This window comes from Bos taurus, chromosome 1, assembly GCF_002263795.3.
Source record: "Bos taurus isolate L1 Dominette 01449 registration number 42190680 breed Hereford chromosome 1, ARS-UCD2.0, whole genome shotgun sequence".
Taxonomy (NCBI): domain Eukaryota; kingdom Metazoa; phylum Chordata; class Mammalia; order Artiodactyla; family Bovidae; genus Bos; species Bos taurus.
In genome coordinates, this window is record NC_037328.1 from 135,460,513 (window position 1) to 135,473,659 (window position 13,147).

A 13,147-nucleotide genomic window follows, 5' to 3' on the forward strand; every position below is an offset into this window, starting at 1 on the left:
AAATTAAAAGATGCTTACTCCTTGGAAGGAAAGTTATGACCAACCTAGATAGCATATTCAAAAGCAGAGACATTACTTTGCCAACAAAGGTCCGTCTAGTCAAGGCTAGGGTTTTTCCTGTGGTCATGTATGGATGTGAGAGTTGGACTGTGAAGAAGGCTGAGTGCCGAAGAATTGATGCTTTTGAACTGTGGTGTTGGAGAAGACTCTTGAGAGTCCCTTGGACTGCAAGGAGATCCAACCAGTCCATTCTAACGGAGATCAGTCCTGGGTGTTCTTTGGAAGGAATGATGCTGAAGCTGAAACTCCAGTACTTTGGCCACCTCATGCGAAGAGTTGACTCATTGGAAAAGACTCTGATGCTGGGAGGGACTGAGGGCAGGCGGAGAAGGGGACGACAGAGGATGAGATGGCTGGATGGCATCACTGACTCGATGGACCTGAGTCTGAGTGAACTCCGGGACTTGGTGATGGACAGGGAGGCCTGGCATGCTGCGATTCATGGGGTCGCAAGGAGTTGGACATGACTGAGTGACTGAACTGAACTGAACTGATAGAGCTATATGAGCTGAGGACTACCATTGGAAAGCCTAAGTCTTTGACTGTGTGGATCACAACAAACTGTGGAAAATTCTTAAAGAGATGGGAATGCCAGACCACTTGGTCTGCCTCTTGAGAAATTTGTATGCAGGTCAGGAAGCAACAGTTAGAACTGGACATGGAACAACAGACTGGTTCCAAATAGGAAAAGGAGTACGTCAAGGCTGTATACGGTCACCCTGATCACTTAACTTATATGCAGAGTACATAATGAGTAATGCTGGGCTGGAAGAAGCACAAGCTGGAATCAAGATTGCCGGAAGAAATATCAATAATCTCAGATATGCAGATAATACCACCCTTATGGCAGAAAGTGAAGAGGAACTCAAAAGCCTCTTGATGAAAGTGAAAGAGGAGAGTGAAAAAGTTGGCTTAAAGCTCAACATTCAGAAAACGAAGATCATGGCATCTGGTTCCATCACTTCATGGGAAAGATATGGGAAAACAGTGGAAACAGTGTCAGATTTTATTTTGGGGGGCTCCAAAATCACTGCAGATGGTGACTGCAGCCATGAAATTAAAAGATGCTTACTCCTTGGAAGGAAAGTTATGACCAACCTAGATAGTATATTCAAAAGCAGAGACATTACTTTGCCAACAAAGGTCCGTCTAGTCAAGGCCATGGTTTTTCCAGTAGTCATGTATGGATGTGAGAGTTGGACTGTGAAGAAAGCTGAGCACTGAAGAATTGATGCTTTTGAACTGTGGTGTTGGAGAAGACTCTTGAGAGTCCCTTGGACTGCAAGGAGATCTAACCAGTCCATTTTGAAGGAGATCAGTCCTGGGTGTTCTTTGGAAGGAATGATGCTAAAGCTGAAACTCCAGTACTTTGGCCACCTCATGAGAAGAGTTGACTCATTGGAAAAGACTCTGATGCTGGGAGGGACTGAGGGCAGGAGGAGAAGGGGATGACAGAGGATGAGATGGCTGGATGGCATCACTGTCTCTATGGATGTGAGTTTGAGTGAACTCCGGGAATTGGTGATGGACAGGGAGGCCTGGTGTGCTGCAGTCCATGGGATGGCCAAGAGTTGGACATGACTGAGTGACTGAACTGACTGAACTGACTGTTGGAAAATAGTTTGGCATAATGTTAAATGCATTCCTGGTTTTATACCTTAGTTTATCTACTCAGTACACAGCTTGGAAAAACTCACAGGTGTATCAATAGACACATGAGGAATGTTCACAGCAGCATTATCTGTAGTAGCAGAAGGAAAATTGGGTGCACTTTTCACTGTTAATTTCCTGGTTTTACTAGTGTACTATGGCTATGTAAGATGTTATCGTGAATCTGAAAGTATTTCACATTTTAAACTGGACACATTTTACTGAAAATGATTTTAAAATTAGACCATAGAGTGGAATACAAAATCACAGTAAAAATGAAAGGACTTCTGTGATACCTATCACAGACGAATTGTAGGAACATAATGTAAGAAAAATGCAAGTCATAGGAGAAAACATGTCATTTGATTCCTTAGAAAAAGTTCAAAAGATGCAAATGAAAGAAAATATTCCTGAAGGGCACATCAAAATGTGATAAAACTAAAAGAAAAGCCAGCTGGGGTTCTGTATTTCTGCGTAGGGGAAGGAGGAAGAGACCGGAATGCAGTGGAGGGAAACAACAGAGGCCTCAAAACATTGTGATGCTTGATTGCTTCAGCTGGGTGGAGGCACACCTAAGGACTGCCTCTTGAGAAATCTGCATGCAGGTCAAGAAGCAACAGTTAGAACTGGACATGTAACAACAGACTGGTTCCAAATTGGGAAAGGAGTACATCAAGGCTGTATGTTTTGCCAGGCTGGATGAAGCACAAGCTGGAATCAAGATGGCCAGGAGAAATATCAATAACCTCAGATATGCAGATGACACCACCCTTATGGCAGAAAGTGAAGAAGAACTAAAGAGCCTCTTGATCAAAGTGAAAAAGGAGAGTGAAAAAGTTGGCTTAAAGCTCAACATTCAGAAAGCTAAGATCATGGCATCCAGTCCCATCACTTCATAGCAAATAGATGGGGAAACAAGGGAAACAGTGAGAGACTTTATTTTTGGGGACTCCAAAATCACTGCAGATGGTGACTGCAGCCATGAAGTTAAAAGACGCTTGCTCCTTGGAAGAAAAGCTATGACCAACCTAGATAGCATATTCAAAAGCAGAGACATTACTTTGCCAACAAACGTCCGCCTAATCAAAGCTATGGTTTTTCCAGTAGTCATGTATGGATGTGAGAGTTGGACTGTGAAGAAAGCTGAGCACCAAAGATTGATGCTTTTGAACTGTGGTGTTGGAGAAGACTCTTGAGAGTCCCTTGGACTGCAAGGAGATCCAACCAGTCCATCCTAAAGGAGATCAGTCCCAAATATTCATTGGAAGGACTGATGCTGAAGCTGAAACCCCAATCTTTTGGCCACCTGATGTGAAGAACTGACCCATTGGGAAAGACCCTGATGCTGTTAAAGATTGAAGGTGGGAGGAGAAGGGCACAACAGAGGATAAGATGGTTGGATGGCATCACCGACTGGATGGACATGAGTTTGATTAAGCTCTGGAAGTTGGTGATGGACAGGAAAGCCTGTCATGCTGCAGTCCATGGGGTTGCAGAGTCGGACACGACTGAGAGACTGAACTGAACTGAACTGAGTGACAGGTTTTCTTCTTTCTTTTTTTACATTTTATATATTTATGGTTGTGCTGGGTCTTCATTGCTGCTGCGTGTGGGCTTTCTCTAGTTGTGGAGTTAGGGGCTACTCTCTAGTTGCGTTACACAGGCTCCTCATTGTGGTACCTTCCCTTGTTGCAGAGCACAGGCTCTGTACACAGAGTTCTTCAGTAGTTGCGGCACATGAGCTTAGCTGTTCTGCGCCATGTGGAATCTTCCCTGACCAGGGATTGAACCCATGCCCCCTGCATTGGCAGGCACATTCTTACCCCATGTACCACCAGGAAAGTCCGACAGGTTTTCTTTACAACTTAGATATACATTGTCAGCCTCAACAGGAAGCTTAACATAATTTTAAAAACTGGAACACAAGGATGCCATGTGGAAGAAACTTGTTTCAGTGAGATTGCCAAATTGAGTGTAACAGCAGCCACACTTCATTTTTTTCTTTCTTTCTTTCTTTTTTTTTTTTTTTTGCCACCTGGAAAAAGCCTGTCTGCTCCAGGGCAGGCTAAGGACAAGACTCCAAATAAGGAGTCCCACAGCACAATGACCACGTTCTGTGAGCAACGCCACTGTCTCTTCCCGCTACCTGAGCCAGCCCACGTCACTGTGTGTGAAGTAGCTGGAGTCAGGGTTCTGTCACTTAAACTGGAAGAATTCTGACAGAGCCCCACGGTGCATCCTGGCCCACGGTCAGCCTGCTGGGGCTGGTAAGCAACTGAGCTGACGCAGAGGCTTAGAGTGCCCAGAGGGGCCTGCATTCCCTGCTCCTTCCTCTACTGACACTCTGACTTGTGTATGGACTGGATGGTCAGGGAAGGATGGACTTGTCCAGGCTTAAGTGAAAGGGGGTATTTTTTCTGCCACACTTTGTCTTGCCATAGATGATTTCCTCAGGAAACAATGAGAAAGTATGGGAAGGTATGGTAAGAGAGATGTTAGGAGAAGGTGTGGGTGGAAGGAAGGGTGCCCCGTTGGCTGCCCCTCCTACGGACTGTGGCTTGGGAGGCTCATCTCCTTCTAGAGCTTCCTTCAACTCCATCTGGATGCAGTCTCCTGAGAGACCAAAACCCCAGAAGTGGGGTGGGAGTTTGAAAATGACCCTGAGCCTGATGCCAGGCACCATAGAGGAGATACCTCTGGGCCTGTATCCCAGACTGTATGCCCTATAGTCTACGGGGCTCCAAACCAAAGGCCATTCTGAGGAGTAGAACAGTTGTTCTTTTTTTCCTCCAGTGGGAAAAGAATGTATGTTTTATTTTTTAAATTTATTTTTATTTAAAAATTTTATTGAATGAAAGATTCTTTAAGTTCTATAGTGCCTTACAACTTTTAGAAGTTTCAAACAGAAGATTTCATATAATGCCATAACAACCCTTTTTTCTACTACCCCTATATTGTCCCTTTCCATTCCCTTCCCTTTCCACTGGTAATCACAGTTTGTTCTCTATATCTGTGAATCTGCTTTTTTGTTTTATTCATTAGTTTGTTCTAGTTCTTAGATGCTACATATCAGTAACATGGTTCAGTATTTATCCTTGTTTGCCTGATGTATTTCACTTAGCACAATGACCTCCAAGTTTATCCAAGTTGTTGCAAATGGCAAAATTTCATTCTTTTTGTGACTGAGTATTATTCCATTTTATATATACACAACATCTTCTTTATCCATTCATCTGTTAATGGACACTTAGGTTGCTTACGTACCTTGGCAATTGTAATAAATGCTGCTATGAACATTGGGGTGCGTGTATCTTTTCGAATTAGCTTTTCTTTTTTTCTTGGATATATACCCAGGAGTGGAACTGCTGTGTCATATAGCAGTTCTACTTTTAGTTTTTTGATGAACCTCCATACTGTTTTCCACAGTAGCTGCACGACTTTACATGCACAGCAAAAATGTACAAGGGCTCCCTTTTCTCCACATCTTTGTCAAGATTTGTTATTTGTGGGGTTTTTTGTTTTTTGATGATGATAGCCATTCTGACAGGTGTTAAGTAATATATCATTATGGTTTTGATTTGCATTTTCCTGATGCTTAGTGGTTGAGCATCTTTTCATAAGCCTGTTGGCCATCTGCATTTCCTCTTTGGAAAAATGTTTATTCAGTTCTTCTGCTCATTTTAAAATCAGGTTGTTTGGGTTTGTTTTTTTTTTATATTGAGTTGTGTGAGCTGTTTAAATATGTTGAATATTAACCTGTTATCAGTCATATCATTTGCAAATGTCTCCTCCTATTCACTAGGTTGCTCTTTCATTTTGTCAATGGTTTCCTTTGCTGTGTGAAAGCTTTTACATTTAACTATGTCCTGTTTGTTTGTGTTTGCTTTCGCTTTAGGAAATGGATTGAAAAAATATTGCTATGATTCATGTCCAAGAGTGTTCTGCCTATGTTTTTCTCAAGGAGTTTTATAGTATCCAGTCTTACATTTAGGTCTTTAATCCACTTTGAGTCTCTTTTTGTATATGGTATTAGAAAATGTTCTAACTTCATTCTTTTACACATAGCTGGTTAGTATTCCCAGTGCCACTTACTGAAGAGAACAAGACCATGTGCACTCTTAGCACTTTTACTCAGCAAAGTTTTGGAAGACCTAACCACAACAATCAGGGGAAAAAAAAGAAATAAAAGGAGTCCAAATTGGAAAGAAAGAAAGAAGTAAAACTGTTACTGTTTGCAAATGACATGGTACCATTCATAGAAAATCCTAAAGATGCCACCAGAAGACTACTAGAGCACATCCATAAATTTGGTTAAGTTTCAGGATACAAAATTAATATATGGGAAACTATTACATTTCTATACATTAACCATGAACTATCAGAAAGAGAAATTAGGGAAACAATCCCATTTACCATCACATCAGAAGTAATAAAATACCTATAAATAAGCTTACCTAAGAAGTTTAAAGACCTGTACTCATAAAACTAAAAGATACTGATTAAAGAAATTGGAGATGACATATAGATGGAAAGATATACCATGTTCTCAGATTAGAAGAATTAATATTGTTCAAATGACCATACTATCCAAGGCAATCTACAGATTCAATGCAATTCTTATCAAAATGCCAAAGGCATTTTTTTTTTTTACGGAACTAGAACAAATAATTTCAAAATTTGTATGAAAACACAAAAGACCCTGAATAGTCAAAACAATCTTGAGAAAGAACTGGAGGAATCATGCTCCCTGAGTTCAGGCTATATTACAAAGCTACAGTAATCAAAACAGCATGCCACTGGCACAAAATCAGACACATAGACCAATGGAATAGAATATAGAACCCCAAAATAAACCCACACACTTACAGTCAATTACTCTATGACAAAGTAGGGGGAAATATACAATGGAGAAAACACGATCTCTTCAATAAGTGGAACAGTTGTACTGACTTGGGGTCTAGATATTCATTCAAACATTCAACAATCATTTCCTAAGCTCAAAGTTAAGTCTTTGGGATTCAGCAGTGGAGACTCAACTGCTGATTTCATGGAACTCATCCTACAGTTTTTAATAAGCAATGAGAGAAAGATTCTAAGTAAATAAACCAGGGAGCCAGACAGGAAGACATTCCAAGCCAGCTATGTAAGTCAAAAAGAGAGCAACAAATGTCCCCTAGAAAACTCCAGAGATGAAGGTTGCTTCTCACCTTTCTCTCTGAATGAAACACACACACACACACAACTTGTTCCCTAACATCTGGGGTATAATCCCAAATGAACATTCATTGAACAGCCCTAAAAGAACAGACCACGTGGCAGCAGCACAGCAGAAGCAGTTTGGTGAAACCTCAATTACCCAGAATGATAGGACCAGATTGGGAGAGCTTCTAACGCCTGGCACCTGCTCCTTGTTCTCACCCACTCACAAATTATCTGTGTGCCTTAACAGGTCGGGTGAATGCAGAGGCAAATGGGAGGTCTCCCTCCTGTCCTCTGGGAGCTCATTGTCCAGATACACCTAATTGCCAATGCAGGAGTGGTGTTGTCAGCCCATAGATCCCAGGGTCCAGGGATCCAGGATTCCATCCTGGAGATGGAAGAGCTGACATTCAGGGCCTCGTTCCTCTTCTCTCCCACAGGGCATTGGGTTTAAGATAAAGTGATGCTTAGGGGCGGTTGAAATAGGGTGCTCCTTTTATCGGTGCTCCTCTCCAGTTGGGCATGTCTGCGGGTGGGTGGCGTTGGGGGGGGGCGGGGGACACCTATGACTCTACAGAGGCGCCCAAGAGGAGGGATCTGGGGAGAAGAGGGGAAGGAGGGCCAGACACACGCTCCAGATGACAGTAGAGCCGGTCTGCGCCCACACGGTCCACCACACCCTGGCTCACCGACCCCCCGCCCCGACTTCTTTCCTTTTCACCCTCTCGGATGGCTGCGCTGAGTGTGTATCAGTGTCGCAGGGGGAGAAAGAAGGGGTAACATCTAGGTTTAAAGACCAGAAACAAATATCCCTTGACAATTTCACGTCATTTTCTGCATTCAAAAGAGAGGTGGAGTGGGGAAGACAGACGCAGTGGGGCAATGAGAGAGGGTCCGATTCGGTAGCCTCTTCAAGGCACGGCTGTGCGACCCTCTCCCGCCCGAGTGCGGGCTCCGGGTGGGTGGACTGACGCCCCTCAGCCCCGCAGCGCCGCGGGCCCCGCATGACATCAGAGGCTAGGGAGCGCGCAGAGCGCAGGCGCGGGCGGAGAACCTGGGCGGGAGGGGGCCGGCTGGTGCGGCTCGGGAGAGCGCTCCTCCGCCCCGCGCGCCTGAGCCCCGCTCCGCCGGATCCTCGCAGTCCGCGCCGCGCCTCGGGCGTCCAGAGCGCGCCGCATCAAGCGCCGCCTGCGGCCGCCCAGCCCCATCCTTCCTCCTCCTCCTCCTTATCTTTCTCCTCCTCCTCCGCCACCGGACACGCAGCCGCAGGCCGGGGCCGGGACGCAGCTGGGGAGTCAGGGACGCGCGCAGCCAGCCCTTCCCCCTCCGGCTCCCGCACCGCCGGCCGCCTCCCCTCGCCCTCCTCCTCTCCCCTCCCTGCTCCTTCGCTTCTCCTCCTCCTCCTCTCCCAGCCCCAGCTGCCAGCACCATGTCCGCAGGGGGAGATTTTGGGAACCCACTGAGAAAATTCAAGTTGGTCTTCCTGGGGGAGCAGAGCGGTAAGTACCCCGCTTATTCCCCGGGTTTGGAGTCGAGCCCACCCCCGCCGCCAAATCATCCACCCCACTGGGACCCCGACCTCGGCTCGAAAAGGCCCCTCGGTGCCGGGGTAGAGGAGAGGTTTGGGGATGGGGCGGTCGTGGCCGGCTCGGAGGGGCCAGCAGGGGAGGCTCCAAGGGTAAGGGCCGACGAGGCGCTGGGGCCAGAGGTGGGGGTGAGGGTGGGATCTGGGGTGGGGGCTTGGGGTGCGGTGCAGGTGCGGCGCGGCGGGGAGACCGGAGGGCGGCGGCTCGCTCGGCGGCGCCGGCCGCGGGCGTGAAGGCTCCGGGCTCGCTGGCTCGCTCGCACTGCGGCACCGGCTGCGGGCGACCGCGCAGGTGGCGGGGCGCCGATGAGGGTCGCAGGGAGGGCGAGTGCACCTCTTTAGAGAACGAGACGGCACTGGCGTCTGGCCGCTCCCCAAACCGCGGCACCGGAGGGGCTCCCTGGGGCCCCTGACGGGAACCGTAATTGCGGACACGTCCAGGCCCTGGGGCAGACGGCCGCGGGGGAGAAGACCGACATTTGTCTCTTCTGAGAAGAGCCAGGTGCAGATCGTGGGGGCACAGGGCGCCTACCTCCCCTGACTTATGTCCGACTGGGCACAGAACGTTCTAGACCCGCTGCCCTTCGCTGCTGTGTTTTAGCCGCTTTGAGGCTCAGGGGTCTGAGCGATGACAACAGGGGTTCCCAGCGCAGGGCAGATTTGGGGGATGGTACCGTGGCGCCTTGCACCAAGAGCCGCGAAGCCCGGCGCTGGGCAGAGAAAGGACCAGGCGACACGCCCTGCCTGGCTTCCCAGCACCCCTCCCAAGAGCGTTCTCGGCGGATTCTTCCAACCCCCACCTCCCAGCTCACCGCCCTTCTTGGGGGAGGGGAGGCCACCGTGGCAGCGGGCCAGGGGCCAGGGAGACGGGGAGACAAACGGCTTTCCTGCTGTCTGGTAGCTCCCCTGGGGAAAGCATCTCTGAAAGCCAGGTTAGTGCTGAGGAGGGAAGACCAGACTGAAGAGCTTGGAGCCTCTGACACTTGTAGGAAGGAGCGGTTCTCAGAGCATCCCTGCAGAGGCCTCTCACCTGAGGCTGCGGGGAGACAGGCAGGACCTTGACCTGCTCTGGGAGAAGGCTGTCTCTGGAGGGAAGACCACCAGCTGTAGCTCTACAAACCAGTCCAGTTCACCTGGTTTAGTGCCTGTCTGTACAAGGGGCCGCAACACACACAACCTTGGGAGGACCTGGTGAGCTCCAGGAGCTGCTGTGATGCGTGTGTACATATTGGTTGTGGAGGTCACATGACAGTCGCCTGCCTGCCGCTGCTCATTACCTGGGATGGAGGGATGGCTCAGAGAAGGGTGTCAGAAGGTGGCCAAGCTCTGACATGGGTTTTAGGGCCAAGCTGGGCATTTCTGAACAAGACAACTCAGCCAGCCAGCCCTGTGTCCTGGACTCTTGAGTTTCTGATCTTAGTAGATTCCAGTTTCACAAAACTAACTTTTTCTTGTGCCTAAAAGGATTTGGGAGTAGCCGGGTTGGTTTTCACATTACAGTGCTAATCTTACCAGTGCTAGAGCCCTGGGAGTTGAATTCTTAGCTGTGTTCCCTTGAGGAGATTTCAAAGCCTCTCTGAGCCTTAGTTTCTGTCTCTGTAAGATGGTTGCCTGACGGTTGTTCTCTTACCCCTTCATGTTTCCTCAGTGTCTCTCAAAGGGCTGGACCCAGAGAGGCTGTCAATAAACACGTTTTTATTCCAAGTCTGAACATGCTTCAGTGAAGGGCCAGGGGTTTGATAAGGAGAATGCATCTGGTGTGTTTGAGTGAAAACTCTGGGCTCCCTCAGAACCTCTGATGGGCTGAGGCCCCTGATGAGCTCTGCAAACCCTTTTTGCACCTAAAATCACAGAAACAAGAGCTGAGGGCCTCAGAGAGCGAGCCCCCACCTCTTCAGCATGTTTATAAGGGAAGTTCAAACCCCAGGATGGGGTGTGGACCCAGAGGTCTATTGTGAGTTGTTAACACTTCTGGGACTGGAACTCATGTCTCCTGTTCCCAGTCACTAACGTGCCATTGGGAAATGAGGTGACCTTGAATTGGGAAAGACAAGAATTGGGAATCTTTACTTCTTAGGAGGTGGTGGTTACCAAACTCTACTCTGGCCAGGATTGTGGCTGGGTTGGGTGACCTGGTGGGAATGCCAGGCTAGTCGTTTGGGATCATGGTTTCTGGGCCCTTTGAACGTGGTCATTAGGGGAAAAGGCACTGCCGTTAGCCACACTGGTTCTTTCTGGCAGGGATCTCTAAGGCCCTGAAGACTCCTCCCACTTTGTTATATCATTAGTGGGTTATTTACCTTCAATTTTACAGAGCTTTGGGGTCCCGGAGTTATGCAGGGGACATGTGCATCCCTGAGCCTGGCGAAACAGACTTCCATCTCGCCTGCACGCGCTTTTATACATGTTGGTCCTTCGTGCCCTCATCCTCCACAGCCTGTGTGGTGGGGGGAGCCGCTGAAGTCTGGCCATCACCTCCACCTTGGGTCTCCCTCCCTGTGTGACGTTGGAGGTCCCTCCCCTTCTGTACATGGGGAACTCAGGTCTGCTGAGCACAGCAGAGACTTCTAGAACAGCAGTGGGCTGGCCTGTATAAGCTGAGCCTCCTGGAAGCGGGCCAGGGGAAGGAAGTGGAGGGCTATGGCCTTCTCTTGTTTCCTGTACCTGGCATAATGGTGGCATCTCTCTAGGCCAGTGGGCAAGGACAGCTGGGTCCCAGAGAGGAGTACCCACCCTGGAGCCTAGTGATGAGGAGGGTGCCCTGAACCAGATAATACCAGGGGCATAGGGCCTTCAGAGATATACTAGGGACCAGGTTTGGTTGGGACACCTTGAGGAGCCACTCTAGAGAGAATACCTCTAGTCTATAAGAGAGCACCCCCTCCAGGCGCAGAATGATTGCTTGCCCTGGATTGTGGAATACAGGGCTGGCCACTGTCAGCTTGGCAGGGGAAGGGATTGTGCAGAGAGTATTGTAGACCCAGGATGAAGGGTTTCCTTGCAGTGGGGAGGCTGAACAATCCTCTTGGGGCTCAGATGGCTCTCTGAGCCTGCTGGCCTTGCTCTCATGCCACTGGCAGTTGTTGGGGAGAGGGGGTGATGCACACTAGTCCTGATTTGGGCACTTGGTGGCATCCAGAGAAGGGAGGCATGAGCAGATATCTGAGGAAGGCGCACACCTCAGGGACACAGCCCTGCTTCTGAGTTCTGCTGGAGTTCTAAGGGGTCTCCGGCTTCACTCAGAGCGTCTGCAAGTGTGTGTGGCCTGGAGGAGGAAGTGTGCTGTGTCTGCTGCACGCTGGCCTCTGCTAATCTCCCTTCCCCGAGACTCCTCCAGCCAGAGCAGGAAGACGGGTGGACCCGAGTTTGGTCTACTTCCCCAGGCTGAGGCCAGCAGGCCAGCTGCCCCCTCTGACTGGGTGCCCCCCATTCCCCCTGGCAGTGGTGCTGCTGGAGGTGCCATCCACACACTAGACGCAGTGTGAGTGGTGTCCCTGGACTCGTGCCGCACAGTGACCCTGCGGACCCTGCAGGCAGCGTTGTTGTTTAGTCATTTGCTTAGCCATCCCTCTCTCCCTCCCCCACCCACATCTCCCTTCCTCCTCCCAGCATCCATTTATTCATTCCGTCAGATCTTTGAGTGGATCCCTGCCTCATGGAGCTTATAGTCCACTGGGGAGTGCAGATGTCTGCGGGTATAATTCCAGTAAAGGTCTGCGAGAGCCGTGACGAGGGAGGAACAGCTGCTGTGGAAGCGCATAGCGGGGTGTCCTGCCCACCTTCAGGGGTCAGGTGACCACGGTGCTTTCTAAAGGCTTCAGAGGAGAAGAGGAGGAGATGCTTCTACAGGCAGCATGCTGGGCTGAGCGCAGGGAGTAGGTCTCACAAGGGGCCCATCCTCTCTGGGAAGCTTTGTTCATTCTTCTCCCCACTTTGTAGAATAAGTGTGTGGGGTGGGGAGCAGGATGCTGAAGGTGACCCTCAGGCTTGCTACTGCTGAGAAGGAAGGAGCTGTCCATCCACTTTCATCCCAGTCCTCACTGCTGGCTCCTTCCCTGCCCATGGCCGGGCCCACCCTGGACCCCTGCCTTCCCACCATGCACACTGCCACAGCCACCCCGGAAGCCTGCCACTGGCCTGGTGACTGTGCCTAACCCCAGAGGTTTGCTCCTCCCAGACCCGCTGGCCCTGCTGTGCCCAGTCTAGCTGGGCACTTGCCATGGCAGAGCTTTGCTTTTTCTGAACATTTTAAAAAACAATCATATGCTGCCCCGGACCTCTGTTGTGTTGATTATTTAGGATTTTTAAAATGTTTACTAACTTTTTTGAGGTACAAAAACCCTACCTGAATTTTAAGCCCCTTAAGAGCAAATTTCAGCACCTAAGATCTAGTCACCTTTCCCACCTGTCCAACTGCAGGAGGTTTGTACTTATTAAATATCTCATTTGAAAATGATGAGAGATCTTTGCTGTGTGGGATTTGCCGATGGCCCATCAGTACATTGAAAGTGAAAGGAGTCAAGGCGGCTTTGAAATAAGGTTCTTCCTCCTGACACCTGCCACTTTGTCAAGCCAGAGGATTTTTATCCACAGCACTTGAGTCTTCGTAGAGGATTGGCTCATTTCATCCTTGGTTGTGCTCAACTCACCCTT

At 49.2% G+C, this 13,147-nt stretch overlaps 1 protein-coding gene across 1 annotated transcript in view; it reads left to right on the forward strand.

Moving 5' to 3' along the window:
• Positions 1-8,215: 8,215 nt before the first annotated feature.
• The window catches only part of RAB6B (RAB6B, member RAS oncogene family), a 59,056-nt gene continuing 54,124 nt past the window's right edge, over positions 8,216-13,147 (forward strand). The window contains 1 exon segment of the mRNA NM_001101129.1: positions 8,216-8,408. Coding sequence (NP_001094599.1) covers positions 8,339-8,408 — 70 coding nt within the window. The 5' untranslated portion in view covers positions 8,216-8,338.